This window comes from Coregonus clupeaformis, chromosome 27, assembly GCF_020615455.1.
Source record: "Coregonus clupeaformis isolate EN_2021a chromosome 27, ASM2061545v1, whole genome shotgun sequence".
Classification (NCBI taxonomy): Eukaryota; Metazoa; Chordata; class Actinopteri; order Salmoniformes; family Salmonidae; genus Coregonus; species Coregonus clupeaformis.
In genome coordinates, this window is record NC_059218.1 from 16,652,669 (window position 1) to 16,668,816 (window position 16,148).

The following is a 16,148-nucleotide window of genomic DNA, read 5'->3' on the forward strand; positions in this document are numbered from 1 at the left end:
AGTATCGATGGCAAAGGTAGATTAGCCACTCGTCGCCAGCTCCTTACCAATGTCACACCCTGGCTCTGGGGACTCTATATTTTGAGCCAGGGTGTGTAGTTTCTATGTGTTTGTGTTTCTATGTCGTGTTCTAGTATTGTATTTCTATGTTGGCCAGTGTGGTTCTCAATCAGAGGCAACGAGTGTCAGCTGTGGCTGGTTGTCTCTGATTGGGAACCATATTTAAACAGTCTGTTTTCCCATAGTGTTTGTGGGATCTTGTTCCGTTTGGGTTGTGTTTACCGTAGGACGTCACGTTTTCGTTTTGTTGTTTTGTTCGTGCATTCATTATATAAATAAATATGTTCGTTCATCACGCTGCGCCTTGGTCTACTCCGTATAACGATCGTGACAGAAGATCCCACCATACCAGGACCAAGCAGCGTGTCCAGGAGCAGGCAGCCTGGACGTGGGAGCAGATAATGGACGGGCAGGGGTCCTGGACCTGGGAGGAAATCCAGGCCAGGATGGATCGCCGTCCATGGAGGGAGACGGTAGAGGCGCGATGGAGAGAGGAGCAACGGCGTCAACAGGGTCGTCGTCGGACGGACGAGAGGCAACCCCAAAACATTTTTAGGGGGGGGCATACGGCATGGGCAACGGGGCAGCAGGAGGCAGCCACAGGGCGTATTAGGAGGTTAGGTGAGGAGGCCACCAGGTTAAGGGGGCTATTGGTGCAGAGGGAGCAGGAGTTAGTGGTGCAGAGGGTAGAGTTACTGGAGGCGATAAGGGAGAAGGTGAGAATAGAGGCACGGCGAGAGGAACTAGGTAGGCAGCTGAGGGAGCGGAGGGTTATGACGAAACCCAGTCCCGCTCCTCACACCAAGCAAGTGGTGTGCGTCACCAGTCCGGTCCGGCCCGTTCCTGCTCCCCGCACTAAGTTAATGGTGCGCGTCGCCAGTCAGGCCCGACCTGTTCCTGCCCCTCGCACCAAGCCTAGGGTGCGCGTCGCCAGCCCGGCCCGGCCTGTTCCTGCCACTCGCACCAAACCTACGGTGCGCGTCGCCAGCCCGGCCCGGCCTGTTCCTGCCACTCGCACCAAGCCTACGGTGCGCGTCGCCAGCCCGGCCTGGCCTGTTCCTGCCACTCGCACCAAACCTACGGTGCGCGTCACCAGCCCGGCCCGGCCTGTTCCTGCCACTCGCACCAAGCCTACGGTGCGCGTCGCCAGCCCGGCCCAGCCTGTTCCTGCCACTTGCGCCAAACCTACGGTGCGCGTCGCCAGCCCGGCCCGGCCTGTTCCTGCCACTCGCACCAAACCTATGGTGCGCGTCGCCAGCCCGGCCCGGCCTGTTCCTGCCACTCGCACCAAAGCTACAGTGCGCGTCGCCAGCCCGGCCCGGCCTGTTCCTGCTCCCCAGCACCAAGCCTACGGTGTGCGTCGCCAGCCCGGCCCGGCCTGTTCCTGCCCCTCGCACCAAGCCTACGGTGCGCGTCGCCAGCCCAGCCCGGCCTGTTCCTGCTCCCCGCACCAAGCCTACGGTGTGCGTCGCCAGCCCGGCCCGGCCTGTTCCTGCTCCCCGCACCAAGCCTACGGTGTGCGTCGCCAGCCCGGCCCGGCCTGTTCCTGCCCCTCGCACCAAGCCTACGGTGCGCGTCGCCAGCCCAGCCCGGCCTGTTCCTGCTCCCCGCACCAAGCCTACGGTGTGCGTCGCCAGCCCGGCCCGGCCTGTTCCTGCCACTCGCACCAAGCCTACGGTGCGCGTCGCCAGCCCGGCCCGGCCTGTTCCTGCCACTCGCACCAAACCTACGGTGCGCGTCGCCAGCCCGGCCCGGCCTGTTCCTGCCATTCGCACCAAACCTACGGTGCGCGTCGCCAGCCCAGCCCGGCCTGTTCCTGCCACTCGCACCAAGCCTACGGTGCGCGTCGCCAGCCCGGCCCGGCCTGTTCCTGCCACTCGCACCAAACCCTACGGTGCGCGTCGCCAGCCCGGCCCGGCCTGTTCCTGCCACTCGCACCAAGCCTACGGTGCGCGCCGCCAGCCCGGCCCGGCCTGTTCCTGCCACTCGCACCAAACCTACGGTGCGCGTCGCCAGCCCGGCCCGGCCTGTTCCTGCCACTCGCACCAAGCCTACGGTGCGCGTCGCCAGCCCGGCCCGGCCTGTTCCTGCTACTCGCACCAAGCCAGGGGTGCGAGTCGTCAGCCTGGTAAGGCCCGTTCCTGCTCCACGCACCAAGCCAGGGGTGCGTATCGTCAGCCCGGTCCGGCCCGTTGCTGCTCCACGCACCAAGCCAGGGGTGCGCATCGTCAGCCCGGTCCGGTCCGTTCCTGCTCCACGCACCAAGCCAGGGGTGCGCGTCGTCAGTCCGGCACAACCCGTGCCTGGGTCACCGGTGCCTGATCAGGTACCGGTCAGCTGCTCCACAACGGAGTTTAAGCAATCCGCTCCTTCGATGTCCAGTCCAGCTCCAGCCAGCGGGGCCAGACCGGACCAGGGGCGCTACGGGGGGATTATTGAAGGGTGGTGGTCAAGCCCGGAGCCGGAACCGCCTCCGAGGAGGAATGCCCACCCAGCCCTCCCCTGTTTGGGTTTTGTTGAGGCGCGGTCGCAGTCCGCGCCTTTGGGGGGGGGGTACTGTCACACCCTGGCTCTGGGTACTCTATATTTTGAGCCAGGGTGTGTAGTTTCTATGTGTTTGTGTTTCTATGTCGTGTTCTAGTATTGTATTTCTATGTTGGCCAGTGTGGTTCTCAATCAGAGGCAACGAGTGTCAGCTGTGGCTGGTTGTCTCTGATTGGGAACCATATTTAAACAGTCTGTTTTCCCATAGTGTTTGTGGGATCTTGTTCCGTTTGGGTTGTGTTTACTGTAGGACGTCACGTTTTCGTTTTGTTCGTGCATTCATTATATAAATAAATATGTTCGTTCATCACGCTGCGCCTTGGTCTACTCCGTATAACGATCGTGACAACCAAGCACCCCGATCTCCTTCCGCGATATCTCCTTTTCTTTCTACTGCGAATGACGGGGATGAGGGCCCTGTCGGGTGTCTGGAGTAAATCCCTCTCGTCCGACTCATTAAATAAAAATTATTCGTCCAGTTCAAGGTGAGTAATCGCTGTTCTGATGTCCAGAAGCTATTTTCGGTCATAAGAGACGGTAGCAGCAACATTATGTACAAAATAAGTTACAAACAATGCGAAAAAACACACAAAATAGCACGGTTGGTTAAGAATCCATAAAATGGCAGCCATCCCCTCCGGCGCCATCTCAATCCTCTATGTGTTGGAGTAGAGAGAGGTGGCTGTGGGTTTGCAAAAAGGAAAGGAAGACTACTACTTCGAAATGTTATGGTTTCAGACAAGGTTAGTGTAAAAGTTAAGGTTTCCCTTACAGAAAAAACACATCAATTTCACATGATCACATTTGATATCATGTGATCACATGTGATCTTATGTGAAGTTAATGTGATAACATGTGACATGTAAAACCAAGGGCGCAACTTTGGTTTTAGAACTGGGGGGGGGACATAATTATTATTATTATATATATATTTTTTGTTGGATAAGCACTCCAAACAGCCTACCCGACCGCTCTGAGGCATCCGCATAGTCCTAAAGCACACAGTTGCCCGCTTTTGTATCACATTCCAATGATAAAAATGCAATTTCAGAATGTGGGGGGGACATGTCCCCTCTGTCCCCAGTGAAAGTTGTGCCCCTGTGTAAAACCAACGTGATACTATGAAACTACACATGTGAAAATATGATCTCATGTGAAATAAACGTGATATGGGGATGCAAAACTACACGTGACAATATTTGAACGTTTTTCATGTGAAAGTGCAAATTAGTTTTTCACTCGTGAAAATGCAATTCCACATGTGAGAGTTAGATTTTCACGTGTGTCTGCAATTCTGCAATTCACATGCAAGGTAAAAACATGTTATTCTCCTCACATGTGAAAAGGTGGTGTTAACATGTGAACTCTATATTGAATTCATGTGAACATATGGTTTCACATGTGAACAACTGACCTCACATGTGGCTCTTGTTTTCACATGTGAAAATGTCAGTTCAACATGTGAAAACTGTTATTTCACATGTGAAAAGGAGATTTTCACATGTGAAACTGCAAATTTCACGTGTGTTTTTGTAAGGGAAGTAATGAAATGGTATGTGGTACGCTGTTCAGAATTTGTTTTGTACAAATATTTAATCAATGACAATATGATTACATTTGACAGGTTCATTTAGTACAGACTTTTCAATATGACCCCACCTGGGTTTTGAACTCATAACCAGTGCCATTTTTGTCACGATCGTCGTATGGAATAGACCAATGCGCAGCGTGTTGAGCGAACATACTTTATTTAATTAAAGTGCACACACGATACAAAAACAACAAAACGATAACGTAACGTCCTAGGTAACATAGACCAACACGGAACAAGATCCCACAAACACAAAGGGAAAACAGACAGTTTAAATATGGCTCCCAATCAGAGACAACCAGCAACAGCTGACACTCGTTGCCTCTGATTGGGAGCCACTCAGGCCAACATAGAAATAAACACAACTAGAACTCCCAACATAGAACTACAACACATAGAATGAGCACACCCTGGCTCAACATATAGAGTCCCAGAGCCAGGGTGTGACAATTTTAGTTATCAGTTAATCTGACTATTCTCTCATCATTGATTCTATTTACTTATTTCAGCAATTTGAAGGTTTTCTGAGACATCCTAATGACTAATTTTTGTTTGTGGGGCATCATGTGAAAATGTGAATGCACATGTGAAACTTCATGTGAAATATCATCACATGTGAAGTGTTCCAAAACCACATGGTTTCACATGATTTCACATCGGAAAGGTTATGTGATCACTTGTAAAACTCCACGTGAAGTGTTAGAAAAAATTAGCTAAATGTGTGAACATTTCACATGTGAAATCATGTGATTTTTCCACATGTGAAATCATGGTTTTTTTTCCATAAGGGTTAGGTTAGGGTTTAAAATCACATTTGTAAATAAAACGTTTTATTCTTCTGCAATTTGTAGCATGGGCATACTTTATGAATCGCAAGGAGAAACCGCCACTGACTGCTGCTGAAGGAGGGATGTCATGTGTCACTGTGATTGACAGGTGGTGGAGGGGCCAGGTGGTTAACGGGGATTGAATCGTCATCATCATGCATCATCGAACGCATCACCAGGCGCGTTATACAGAGACCTCCCAAAAGCACAGCACAACCTCTCCTTGAGAAATGTTCTGAACACTCCAAGAGAAGTGATGGGGACGGACACACAGGACAGGCACATACATACACACACACTGTAAAAAATATATGTTGATTCAACGTGCAATTGTAAGGTAACTAACTGCAATAGGATTGTGAGTTTGCTCAACATTAGGGAATATAGCTGAACCCAGTGGTACTTAAATAAAAACACTACTTTAGTAGTTTTTTTGGGTATCTGTACTTTACTTTACTATTAATATTTTTGACTACTTTTACTTTTACTTCAATACATTCCTAAAGAAAATGATGTACTTTTTACTCCATACATTTTCCTTGACACCCAAAAGTACTTGTTACATTTTGAATGCTTAGCAGGACAGGAAAATAGTCTAATTCACACACTCATCAAGAGAACGTCCCTGGTCATCCCTACTGCCTCTGATCTGGCGGACTCACTAAACACATGCTTTGTTTGCTAATGATGTCTGAGTGTTGGAGCATGCCCCTGGCTATCCGTAAATAAAAAGAAAAACATTATAATTATGCCGTCTGGTTTGCTTTTACTTTTGATACTTAAGTATATTTTAGCAATTACATGTACTTTTGATACTTAAGTATATTTAAAACAAAATACTTTTAGACTTTTACTCAAGTAGTATTTTACTGGGTGACTTTCACTTTTACTTGAGTCATTTTCGATTAAGGTATATTTACTTTTACTCAAATATGACAATTGGGTGCTTTTCCACCACTGGCTGAACCAACATACATTCTAAAGTTGAATTGTAAGTTCACTCAACTTTGAATTTGAGGTTGAGTGAACATAACATTTTAGAATGTATTCTACCTTATTTGCATATTTCCCAGTGTGCCTTTCATGTGAAGTGTAGTTACCAGTATTTGTTAGTGACAAAGACATGGTTGTTGTATTCAATGGCTTTCAGTACTGTAGTCTTCACCAAGTAAGTGTCTAAGTGAATATTTTATCTTCAAAATTCAACTCTTTAAACAATACATTACAAATACACCCTAACACAGTTGTCTGAAACTCCTGGGTTACAGGCCACATCAAGCCTGCAAGTCACATTATGCTGGCTTGCAAAGTGACATGTAATTCCTATTGGAATCCAGCCAGAATGAGGATATCCAACAATTGGAACATTTAATGACACACAACCTACATTGAGAATAACTGGGAAGATTGATTATTGAGCCTACCTAAATCATCTAAACTGGAACAGCCATCTCAATAACGGGTGCAATAAGTCCAACTACAAACAGATTAGTTTAAAAACATATATGTTATTCATGTTTGTGTAGCATAAGATTAATCAACCAATCAATGTATATGCATAAACACAGGTATTGCAACAAACAATTCTGAAAATCAACCTGCAATAGAGCATGCTGAAAAATATGATAATGATGGGCGTGTTTTGAGTGATTTTGAGCAAACATGAATTTGAAATTTTACTCAACAAGCTTATTCAAATTCGTCTCACCTCGTGCAGAGTATGTTGAGTAGCAAAATGTAACACATTAGCTCAAATTATTGTCCTTTTCAAGTCCATTCAACTCACAGAATAACACTGATTAAGCAATTGGTTATTTTTTATTTATTTATTTTGTTACAGTGCACACACTAACATAAACTCTAAAACACACACACACACACTCAAGGTCTTGAGTATCAGAACTTTATTATGCTGTGTTACTGTCACAATATAAAAACATTTGTCAAGCTAATAATTTTGCTTGACAATATCATGCTGTCATAATCATTTACATGTGATGGCAAATTAATAATTTCATAATGAATAAGAAACACGCTCATGCAACTGTAACATTTGATTTAAATGTCTCATTACGTGACACATAGTTTATGTGACACATAGTTCATTCTACAATGACAGGAACATTCTCAAGTACATTTCTGATTTACAGGACATAATCCCCCCTCACTCCCTCTTTGCATGATGTGACAAATTCATAGTTACAATACATTACAAAAATCTATGAACCAACCGTTGGATGAATGACAGAATCAATCAATCAACTAACCAAGCAGGCAGTTATTCTGACATCAGAGGAAAATGATTGTTTGTTTTGGTCTAGCCAGATCTTTTATAAATAATAATAATATGCCATTTAGCAGACGCTTTTACCCAAAGCAACTTACAGTCATGCGTGCATACATTTTTGTGTATGGGTGGTCCTGGGGATCGAACCCACTACCTTGGCGTTTCAAGCGCCGTGCTCTACCAGCTGAGCTACAGAGGACCACTTTATGGTTATCTTCTCTGGCAAGAAGTGTTGTTGAGAACAGAAACAGTCTGGCACTTAGGCTAGTGTGACAACATGTTAACATCTGTTTGGAATAATCTGTTTTGACGCGTCGGAGGCACAGAAGTATCCTATATCTAGCAAGAGTATGTTAATGGAGATTTCTACTTTAGTCTAGTGTACTTCTGCTGTTAACATTCCTGATGCAAAAAACAACAACATATTTAGTGTAGTGGTTTTAGTAGCACTGAAACCATAATGTAAATCAGTGTTCAGCATGATGGGCGTGGTTGGTTTCTAATTCTATTACTATCCACGGGCCGATCTGAAATGCCTCCCTATTCCATATGCAATGCACTACTTTTAGACAGAACCCTTTATAGACCGGTCATAGCAACAGGAAGCCATTTCGGACTCAACCCTTAGTTGGCTTTCTTCTTCTGCTGCTCCTGGAAGAAGTCATTGCAGGCTACGGTCAGGGCCGCCACCAGAACCACAAACTCATTGAAGTCCACCTCGTTGTCTTTGTTGGAGTCCAGGTCATTCATGATCTTCTCCACCATCATGGGGTCTTTCTGAGACTGGAAATGAAAAGAAAGAACAATGAATCAATCAATCAAAGATCTATCCACCAATCACTAATTTCAAAACCTGATTAAGTAAATTTGATCATTTAAGGGATGGGGCTGGGAGAATGTAACCCCTCTCAACTTCATTGGCACAGCTATGGATGCAAGGACTGACAGTCCATGAGATCAACATCGCTTTGAGTCTATAAAATGTTTACAAAGATATAGGCATATCTCATAATTGAAACAACTGACTGTAACTCTAGTGCTCTGTTCCCCTGGGCGTATTCCAGGTCACGTAGGGACACTTACAGGCCTCTGACTCACTCTACTACTCTACACAACACTACCAGGAAATGGACCGTCCTGAATCTTGATAGGTCTCATGTCGCCTATTGACCGGTCTGGATTCAGCTGCCTGGCCAATAAATAAGTTTCCCCCGGCAGCAGACTGCAATTAGGCCCTGTGTCAATCTACCAGCCAGAGATCTGAGATGGAGATCTGAGAAGAGATGCCTCAGGCTCTGAGTCATTGGATTCATGGTGCTGGAGCTCCATCCAGCATATTAGACCACCTAAGGCACTGACTGGGCACAGCACAGCACCTCACCACACAGCCAATGTCCACGGGAAGCTAGAGTGACGGTGGTAGTAATCAATGACACATGAGCTGAGAACCATCAGAGGTGTGTGTGTGTGTGTGTGTGTGTGTGTGTGTGTGTGTGTGTGTGTGTGTGTGTGTGTGTGTGTGTGTGTGTGTGTGTGTGTGTGTGTGTGTGTGTGTGTGTGTGTGTGTGTATACACTGTGTGTGTGTGTGTGTGTGTGCCTGTGTGTGAGAGATGGTGACCGTTGGATGGCTTCTTTCAGTCAAGCCAAGCCAGTTTGGGATACAGAGCCCTGTGGTGACTTCAGGCTGTGGTGATATGTAGCTAATGGAGGTATGTAACACACACACACACTCAGCTCAAGGGGGCAATATCCTGATTTGATAGTTTGATTGGATATATGCAAATCTTCATTGACATTTACGTGAAAAGTTACTATTTGGCCCAAGGTAACAACGTTAGATCTAATTCAACAGTAAGCAGTATCTATCGCCTCAGCATATAGTGTGATTGATCAATGACAGAATTACTCAGTGATAGCTTACGATTGTTATTTATTTTTTTATCACTAATTAGCTCAAAGTTGACCCTAGGATATGAAGCTACAGTACAGTATGAGTCTGCATCCCAAAATAGCAACATATTCACTACATAGTGCACTACTTTTGACAAGTAGTTTATAGGGAATAGGACGCCATTTGTGACGCGTCCTGAATGTGTACAAGACTGGGACCAGGACACCGTCTCTATACTTGTCAGAGGTATGTCGGTGGGTGGAGACTAGTGACATCAGAAGGGAGTAGTCTAAGTCTAGATTTGGAGGTGATGTGGGCCAATGCTGATGATGCGTAGTTACCTGAGGCTTCCTTCCATCAGAGTGAGGGAGGAGAGGTAGAGAGAAAACGTGAGGGAATAGAGGGGGAGAGAGAAAAAAAATGAAGGAGGAGAGATTTGTCTCTTCAACCCCTCACTGACAGAGGGCAGTGGAGAGGATCTGCTATCTAGTCTGCTTTCACAAAGTAACAAAATCAAATCAAATCAAATTTTTGTCTCATCAGACCACATGACCTTCTCCCATTCCTCCTCTGGATCATCCAGATGGTCATTGGCAAACTTCAGACGGGCCTGGACATGCGCTGGCTTGAGCAGGGGGACCTTGCGTGCGCTGCAGGATTTTAATCCATGACGGCGTAGTGTGTTACTAATGGTTTTCTTTGAGACTGCGGTCCCAGCTCTCTTCAGGTCATTGACCAGGTCCTGCCGTGTAGTTCTGGGCTGATCCCTCACCTTCCTCATGATCATTGATGCCCCACGAGGTGAGATCTTGCATGGAGCCCCAGACCGAGGGTGATTGACCGTCATCTTGAACTTCTTCAATTTTCTAATAATTGCGCCAACAGTTGTTGCCTTCTCACCAAGCTGCTTGCCTATTGTCCTGTAGCCCATCCCAGCCTTGTGCAGGTCTACAATTTTATCCCTGATGTCCTTACACAGCTCTCTGGTCTTGGCCATTGTGGATAATAATAATAATAATATAATAATAATAATCAATGCAAATATTCCAGGTAGCCATTTGATAAGCTGTTCAGCAGTCTTATGGCTTTGGGGTGGAAGCTGTTAAGAAGCCTTTTGGACCTAGACTTGACGCTCTGGTACTGCTTGCCGTGTGGTAGCAGAGAGAACAGTCAATGACTAAGGTGGCTGGAGTCTTTGGCAATTTTTAGGGCCTTCCTCTGAAGTTATACTCAACTAAACCAGAAATCAAAACTTCACAGCACGGAAACTAATCCAACATAATGTAGTTGCCCTTTACAATAGTGTTTCCTTCTTGCTTTCCTTTTTGGATAACTCTACCATTCTCTTAATCAACAATGTTCTAATTGTATGCTTCCTGTAGATGTAGGACTAGGATCTTAATTTGAACCAGTTTGTTACAGCAGGAAAATATTCCAGCAGCATCAGGAAATGTGAATTATCATGTGGATTATAATTCATGGATATATTTTGTAGGGGTTGATACATTTTTCATTAGGGCAACTCAAGTCTGACATTTTAAAATGGAAATGACAAACTTTAGAAGCCTTTTTAAACCTTGAACACACTACAAGTTTGCATTTCCTGCTGTGCAGGAAAATTCTCAGCAACAAAAGAGTGATCAAATTAAGATCCTATATCTGTAGCCACTGAGGTATATTGAAGAACAGAAAAACTAAATTGCCACGCTTCACGTCTTTGAGAATCATGTGAATTGTGTGTTGTAGGTCTATAATTGGAACAAAATTAACATAACAGACGACATGAATTTGTACAATACTGAGTTGAGTCGGTGTGTTTTTAAATGCTGGACATTTGCAAATTCAATACACACTTAGTTGTCTTATTCATCTTTCAAGTCTCAATGGGTAATCAAGTAGCATTAAGAAGCACCCCAACATATCCATGAGTAGAGCATAATCATCCCTGCTGATCACCATGAAATCAATGGAAGGAACGAAAACAAGTTGAAAAGGTCACGCTCCACTAAACCAAAGCATTTCCAATCATTAACATGTTGTTCACATAACGACAGCCGGATGTGATGTGCTGTTATTATTTCATCTAAATGTGTGGCCTCCACCACTTTAACTGTCACAAGGATGTTTCTAATTACAGACAACATGTTATTTGAGGTTCAGCACACAGCTAATGTGCAACATCTATTCAAAAACATGTCACTGATTGAGGAGGAGAGGGCAATACCTTGTGACATTTCTTACTATGTGGTGCCAAATAAAAACAATAATAAGAATATAACTTATACAGTCTGTTTTTTTTCTATTCACGCCACTGTGTTTTACAGTTTCACAAAAACAACAGTGAAATAGTGTCACAAGAGGTCAAATATTTGTTCCTAAGCCCATTCATGTAAGGTCCTCAGAAATATACCCATTAGGGGCCATTCAACTGTTAAACATGATCAAGTGAAGAGATACCAAAATAATGTAAAACTATATTGAAAATGATCAATTATGGATATTAGACAGCTTCTTTACCGTGAGGAAGTCAGTGAGTTCACTGTTCAATAGTTGTTTTAGCTCTCCCTTGTTGAGCTTGTATTTGTCTCCATCGTTCCCAGAGTAGTTGTAGAAAACTGTTATAAGCGTGTCCATAGCACTTTCAAGTCGGCTTGGCATGATGGTGATAGGAGGTTGATGTCTCTCACGACCTACTGAGCAAAAGTGTAAGGGGAAAATAGTTATTTGGCCAAACTATGGCCACAAGTATTGAAAAGCATGAAATACAAGTGAAAATATTCGACATTACTCTATAGACAGACAATAAACAACATATGGATAGACATAATACAACATATAGGCAGACAACAAAAGCTCTATAGGAGTGGATAGGAGAGGAGTATCTACCTGCAATCCTGGGCTGGTATGATCTGACAGAGGTTGCAGCATGGCTTGTTTATCTAGAAATCAATGGCAACATGACGCTTCGTCCTCCATCACCGTGGCAATAAATATTCCAGATACGAGAGGGCCATGGCAACTGTCTTCCTGCCTTGTTTTTAATCAAAGGCTCAACGGTGGCACCGCGGTGAAAAACAAAACATGTTCCCATGTAGGCCCTGGTGTCTCCTGTGAGACACTGTACCATGCCTGCTGAAAATAGATCTATGTACAATATGTGCCTCAGCTGCAATGAATGAGAGTGTACAGGAAATGTTCCTGTTGAAGAATATAGGAGAACAACTTGAAGTGATTTTCAGTTGGAATTGTGTAGCGCCACTCCATTTCACTAAAGTGTTCCTATGTCACTGTGTTCTGAATGTTTTGTTTTCAGGGTGCGAGAGCAGCAGATGTAGATTTAGAGCTGAAAGAGTCAATACCCTATAGACCTGCTGGTCAAATAAAGATACAACCTTACATCAGTGATAATAATGAAACACTTTTTGGGCATATTGGATCACCTGTGGATGTACCATCTCTCTCTGTCTCTCTCTCTCTCTCTCTCTCTCTCTCTCTCTCTCTCTCTCTCTCTCTCTCTCTCTCTCTCTCTCTCTCTCTCTCTCTCTCTCTCTCTCTCTCTCTCTATCTCTCTCTGTCTCACACACACCCATGCACAAACTCTATTTCTATCTCTCTCTTTGTCCTCTGTAACAGCTCTGACATTGCCTTAGTCCATCCCAACTCTTAATGTCAATAGCATCGGTAGGGGGACAAACCTTAGGTACTGCATTGTCAACGGAGGCAGTTTTTCTTTTGCCTCCATGCCCCTACAGATTTCACCTTAGGGAGGGTGGATCGCAAGTTTGTCTTCAACCCCTCATCCACCCTCCTCTTCCACAGCTAAAAATGTTTTCCGTTTGAAAGGGTGATGAAACCGCTCCCTTCAGAGTTGGCCGAGCTAAATGTAAGAACGTTACACAGGAGAGACATGTAAGGTTCCCTTGCAGGGGATGGGAGGGGGAAACGCATAAATCAAATCAAATGTTATTGGTCGCATACACATATTTTGCAGATGTTATCGCAGATTCAGCGAAATGCTTATTTTTATAGCTCCAACAGTGCAGTCATACTGAACAATACACACAAATCCCCCAAAATATAAGTCAAGGAATCAAGAAATATCAGAACAAGCAATGTCAGAGTCTGGAGTGTATATATACTGTATATATGATGGTGTGTATAGACAGTATAGACAGTATGGGAATAGAAAAGGTGTGTACAGCATTAGTTATATAGGATGAGCCTTGACAAGAATACAGTATTTACACTGAGTGTACAAAACATTAGGAACATCTTCATAATATTGCGTTGCACCCCCTTTTGCCCTCAGAACAGTCTCAATTCATCGGGGCACGGACTCTACAAGGTGTCGAACTCGTTCCACAGGGATGCTGGCCCATGTTGACTCCAATGCTTCCCACAGTTGTGTCAAGTTGGCTGGATGTCCTTTGGGTGGTGGACCATTCTTGACATTAACCTAATAAAAACAGTTCTGTAGTAATGAGGTTTGTGCAGTAGACCTAATACATTAACACAGCATATTGGCTATATGCCTGGCCTGCCAATATTGTTCTTCTCAGAGCGTATTATATTTCAAAACTCAAGCTTTGATAACAAAATAGATCAGTTGGTGTAGCACTTGCAAGGCACATAAATTGAAATAATGTAATTATTATTGCATTTTTTTTTTTTACTGGATTGACGGTACCTGCATCTGATGGTCATGGTGCTTTCAAGACAACTGGGAACTCTGAAAAAAATGAGGTAAAATCATGACGTCAGTGCTATTTAGGTCGGAAAGTCTGAGCTCTAGAAAGATGCCCAAGTTTCCGACCTAGAATTCCGATTTGGATCTAGTTTTTTCCCCGAGTTCCCAGTTGTCTTGAACACACTGAAGTCGGATGTCGGAGATTTCCGAGTTCTGAGTTTCCAGTTGTTTTGAACACAGCATTAGTCTCAGCGGAGGGAGGGAGAGAGCAGCAGAGGGTCCGCCTCTCACAGTCCCTGCTCTCTCCTTCCTTTCCTGAGGCTAACCAGAGAGAGGGGACACAGTCTTCCAACTGATGGCGAAACTCGAGTCACACCGCATCTGCCTCATGCACAAATTCATGTGGTTCCTATGACCGGAGAAAGTGAACTATTCCTCGATATTAAAATAGACACGACGAGCTGCTAATAATAGTAAAAACCACAGGGCTATCGATACACTTGGCTACTCATTAATTGCAGCTGCAGTGCGAGTGGAAGTAGGGAGAAGCACGTTTTATGTTTTGTAATAGTGTTGAATAAAAACAGTGTTGACAGTGTTGAATAAAAACTTAGACATGAACTCACTCATAAAAACAGTAGCTCTTTGCTGTATTCTTTGACAGTCTCTAGTCAAGGTTTTAGAAGTTATGAAATCTCACGTAGGCTAGTATCAAACTTTGCTGTGGCCGGGGTCATGGAAGCTGTAGGCACGGTGATTTGAGCTATCCGATTGGCCAGCGCAGTAGGCGCACTTGATTTAGCCACAGATCTCCCTTGGCCAGCACAGTAGGCCTACTCGATTTAGCCGCAGATCTCCCGGTCCGCCGGGTAGGTTCAAAATGGGAACACTTTGCCTACCCGGAGCGCAGGGCTTCTGAATCAAGTGCACCTACCGCCAACAGCACCAAAAATAAAAAAGAAGCGCAAACGTTTATGTCTTTATCACCGGTTGGTGACCACTGCTGTCTCGTCGTTGTTGATAATCACTGTTGTGTCTTCTGCAAACTTGATGATTGAGTTGGAGATGTGCGTGGCCACGCAGTCATGGGTGAACAGGGAGTACAGGAGGGGGCTGAGCACACACCCTTGTGGGGCCCCCGCGTTGAGGATCAGGTGTTGTTGCCTACCTTCACCACCTGGGGGCGGCCCGTCAGGAAGTCCAGGACCCAGTTGCACAAGGCGGGGTTCAGACCCAGGGCTCCGAGCTTAGTGATGAGCTTGGAGGTGAAGGCTGAGCTGTAGTCGATGAGTAGCATTCTTACATAGGTATTCCTCTTGTCCAGATGGGATAGGGCAGTGTGCAATGCGATGGCGAAGGCGCCATCCCATTCGCGCTTTCAGTTTTGTGCAAATGCTTCCATCTATCCACAGATTTTGGTTTGGATAAGTTCTAATCGTCACAGTGGGAACAACATCCTCTATGCACTTCCTGATGTACTCAGCCACCGAGTCAGTGTATACATCAATACTCTAAGATATCATAATTAAAGGATATCTGTAAACATAATTGAATTACTCTCGCATTGCATAGAGACGAATGAGTCACCGTCACAATTTAAATGACGATATTCTGTCAATTGGAGAATTAGATTACATGTCATACAGTTTTGTTGTTGTTCGATTTTGGTCCCTAAAATGTCTTTCCAACAGCTAAGGGCAAGACAACAGTTTACAGTAACATCAGTTCACATTGAAATTGAGTTCCCCACAATATGCTATACACCTCAACTTGTTGTAATATTAGATATAAAAACTAAGATGAATGAACTTCACATGCAGTTTCAGGTCTTCATGAAAAAATATACATTAAGGAGATTTTCCATTGCAGCCCTCAGAAAGGAGTTTGTGTCCACAAAGCGAAATGTTTTAGAATCAACATTCCAAGTAAGTGTAAAACTTCAGAAACAACCATCTGTGGTCCTCTGTAGCTCAGCTGGTAGAGCACGGCGCTTATAACGCCAAGGTAGTGGGTTCGATCCCCGGGACCACCCATACACAAACATGTATGCACGCGTGACTGTAAGTCGCTTTGGATAAAAGCGTCTGCTAAATGGCATATTATTATCTCTGTTCCAGAGCTGAGCCGTCTTTCTTCCAGTGATACTTGACTGCCCTCTAGTGGTCTCAGAGAGTCTGTGCAGTCAACACGTGTTCCATTATGCAATTATGTACCATAATGATCACAAAACATTACATCAGAATTCATTACCTTATTTGGT

General features: G+C 44.8%; 1 protein-coding gene across 2 annotated transcripts; it reads right to left on the bottom strand.

Moving 5' to 3' along the window:
• Nucleotides 1-7,443: 7,443 nt before the first annotated feature.
• LOC121541131 (protein S100-A1-like) lies at nt 7,444-12,173 on the bottom strand. 2 transcript variants are annotated; one of them, XM_041850108.1, is made up of 3 exons: nt 12,088-12,173; nt 11,719-11,894; nt 7,444-8,092 (listed from the first exon to the last, which is right to left on the bottom strand). In XM_041850108.1, the coding sequence occupies exons 2-3, from the start codon at nt 11,857-11,859 to the stop codon at nt 7,934-7,936; spliced, it is 300 nt and encodes a 99-aa protein (XP_041706042.1). In that variant the 5' UTR covers nt 11,860-11,894; nt 12,088-12,173; the 3' UTR covers nt 7,444-7,933. The 2 variants fall into 2 exon arrangements, with proteins under 2 accessions (XP_041706042.1, XP_041706043.1); XM_041850109.1 differs by having other exon boundaries at nt 11,719-11,891; nt 12,088-12,169.
• Between the last annotated feature and the right edge of the window lie 3,975 nt (nt 12,174-16,148).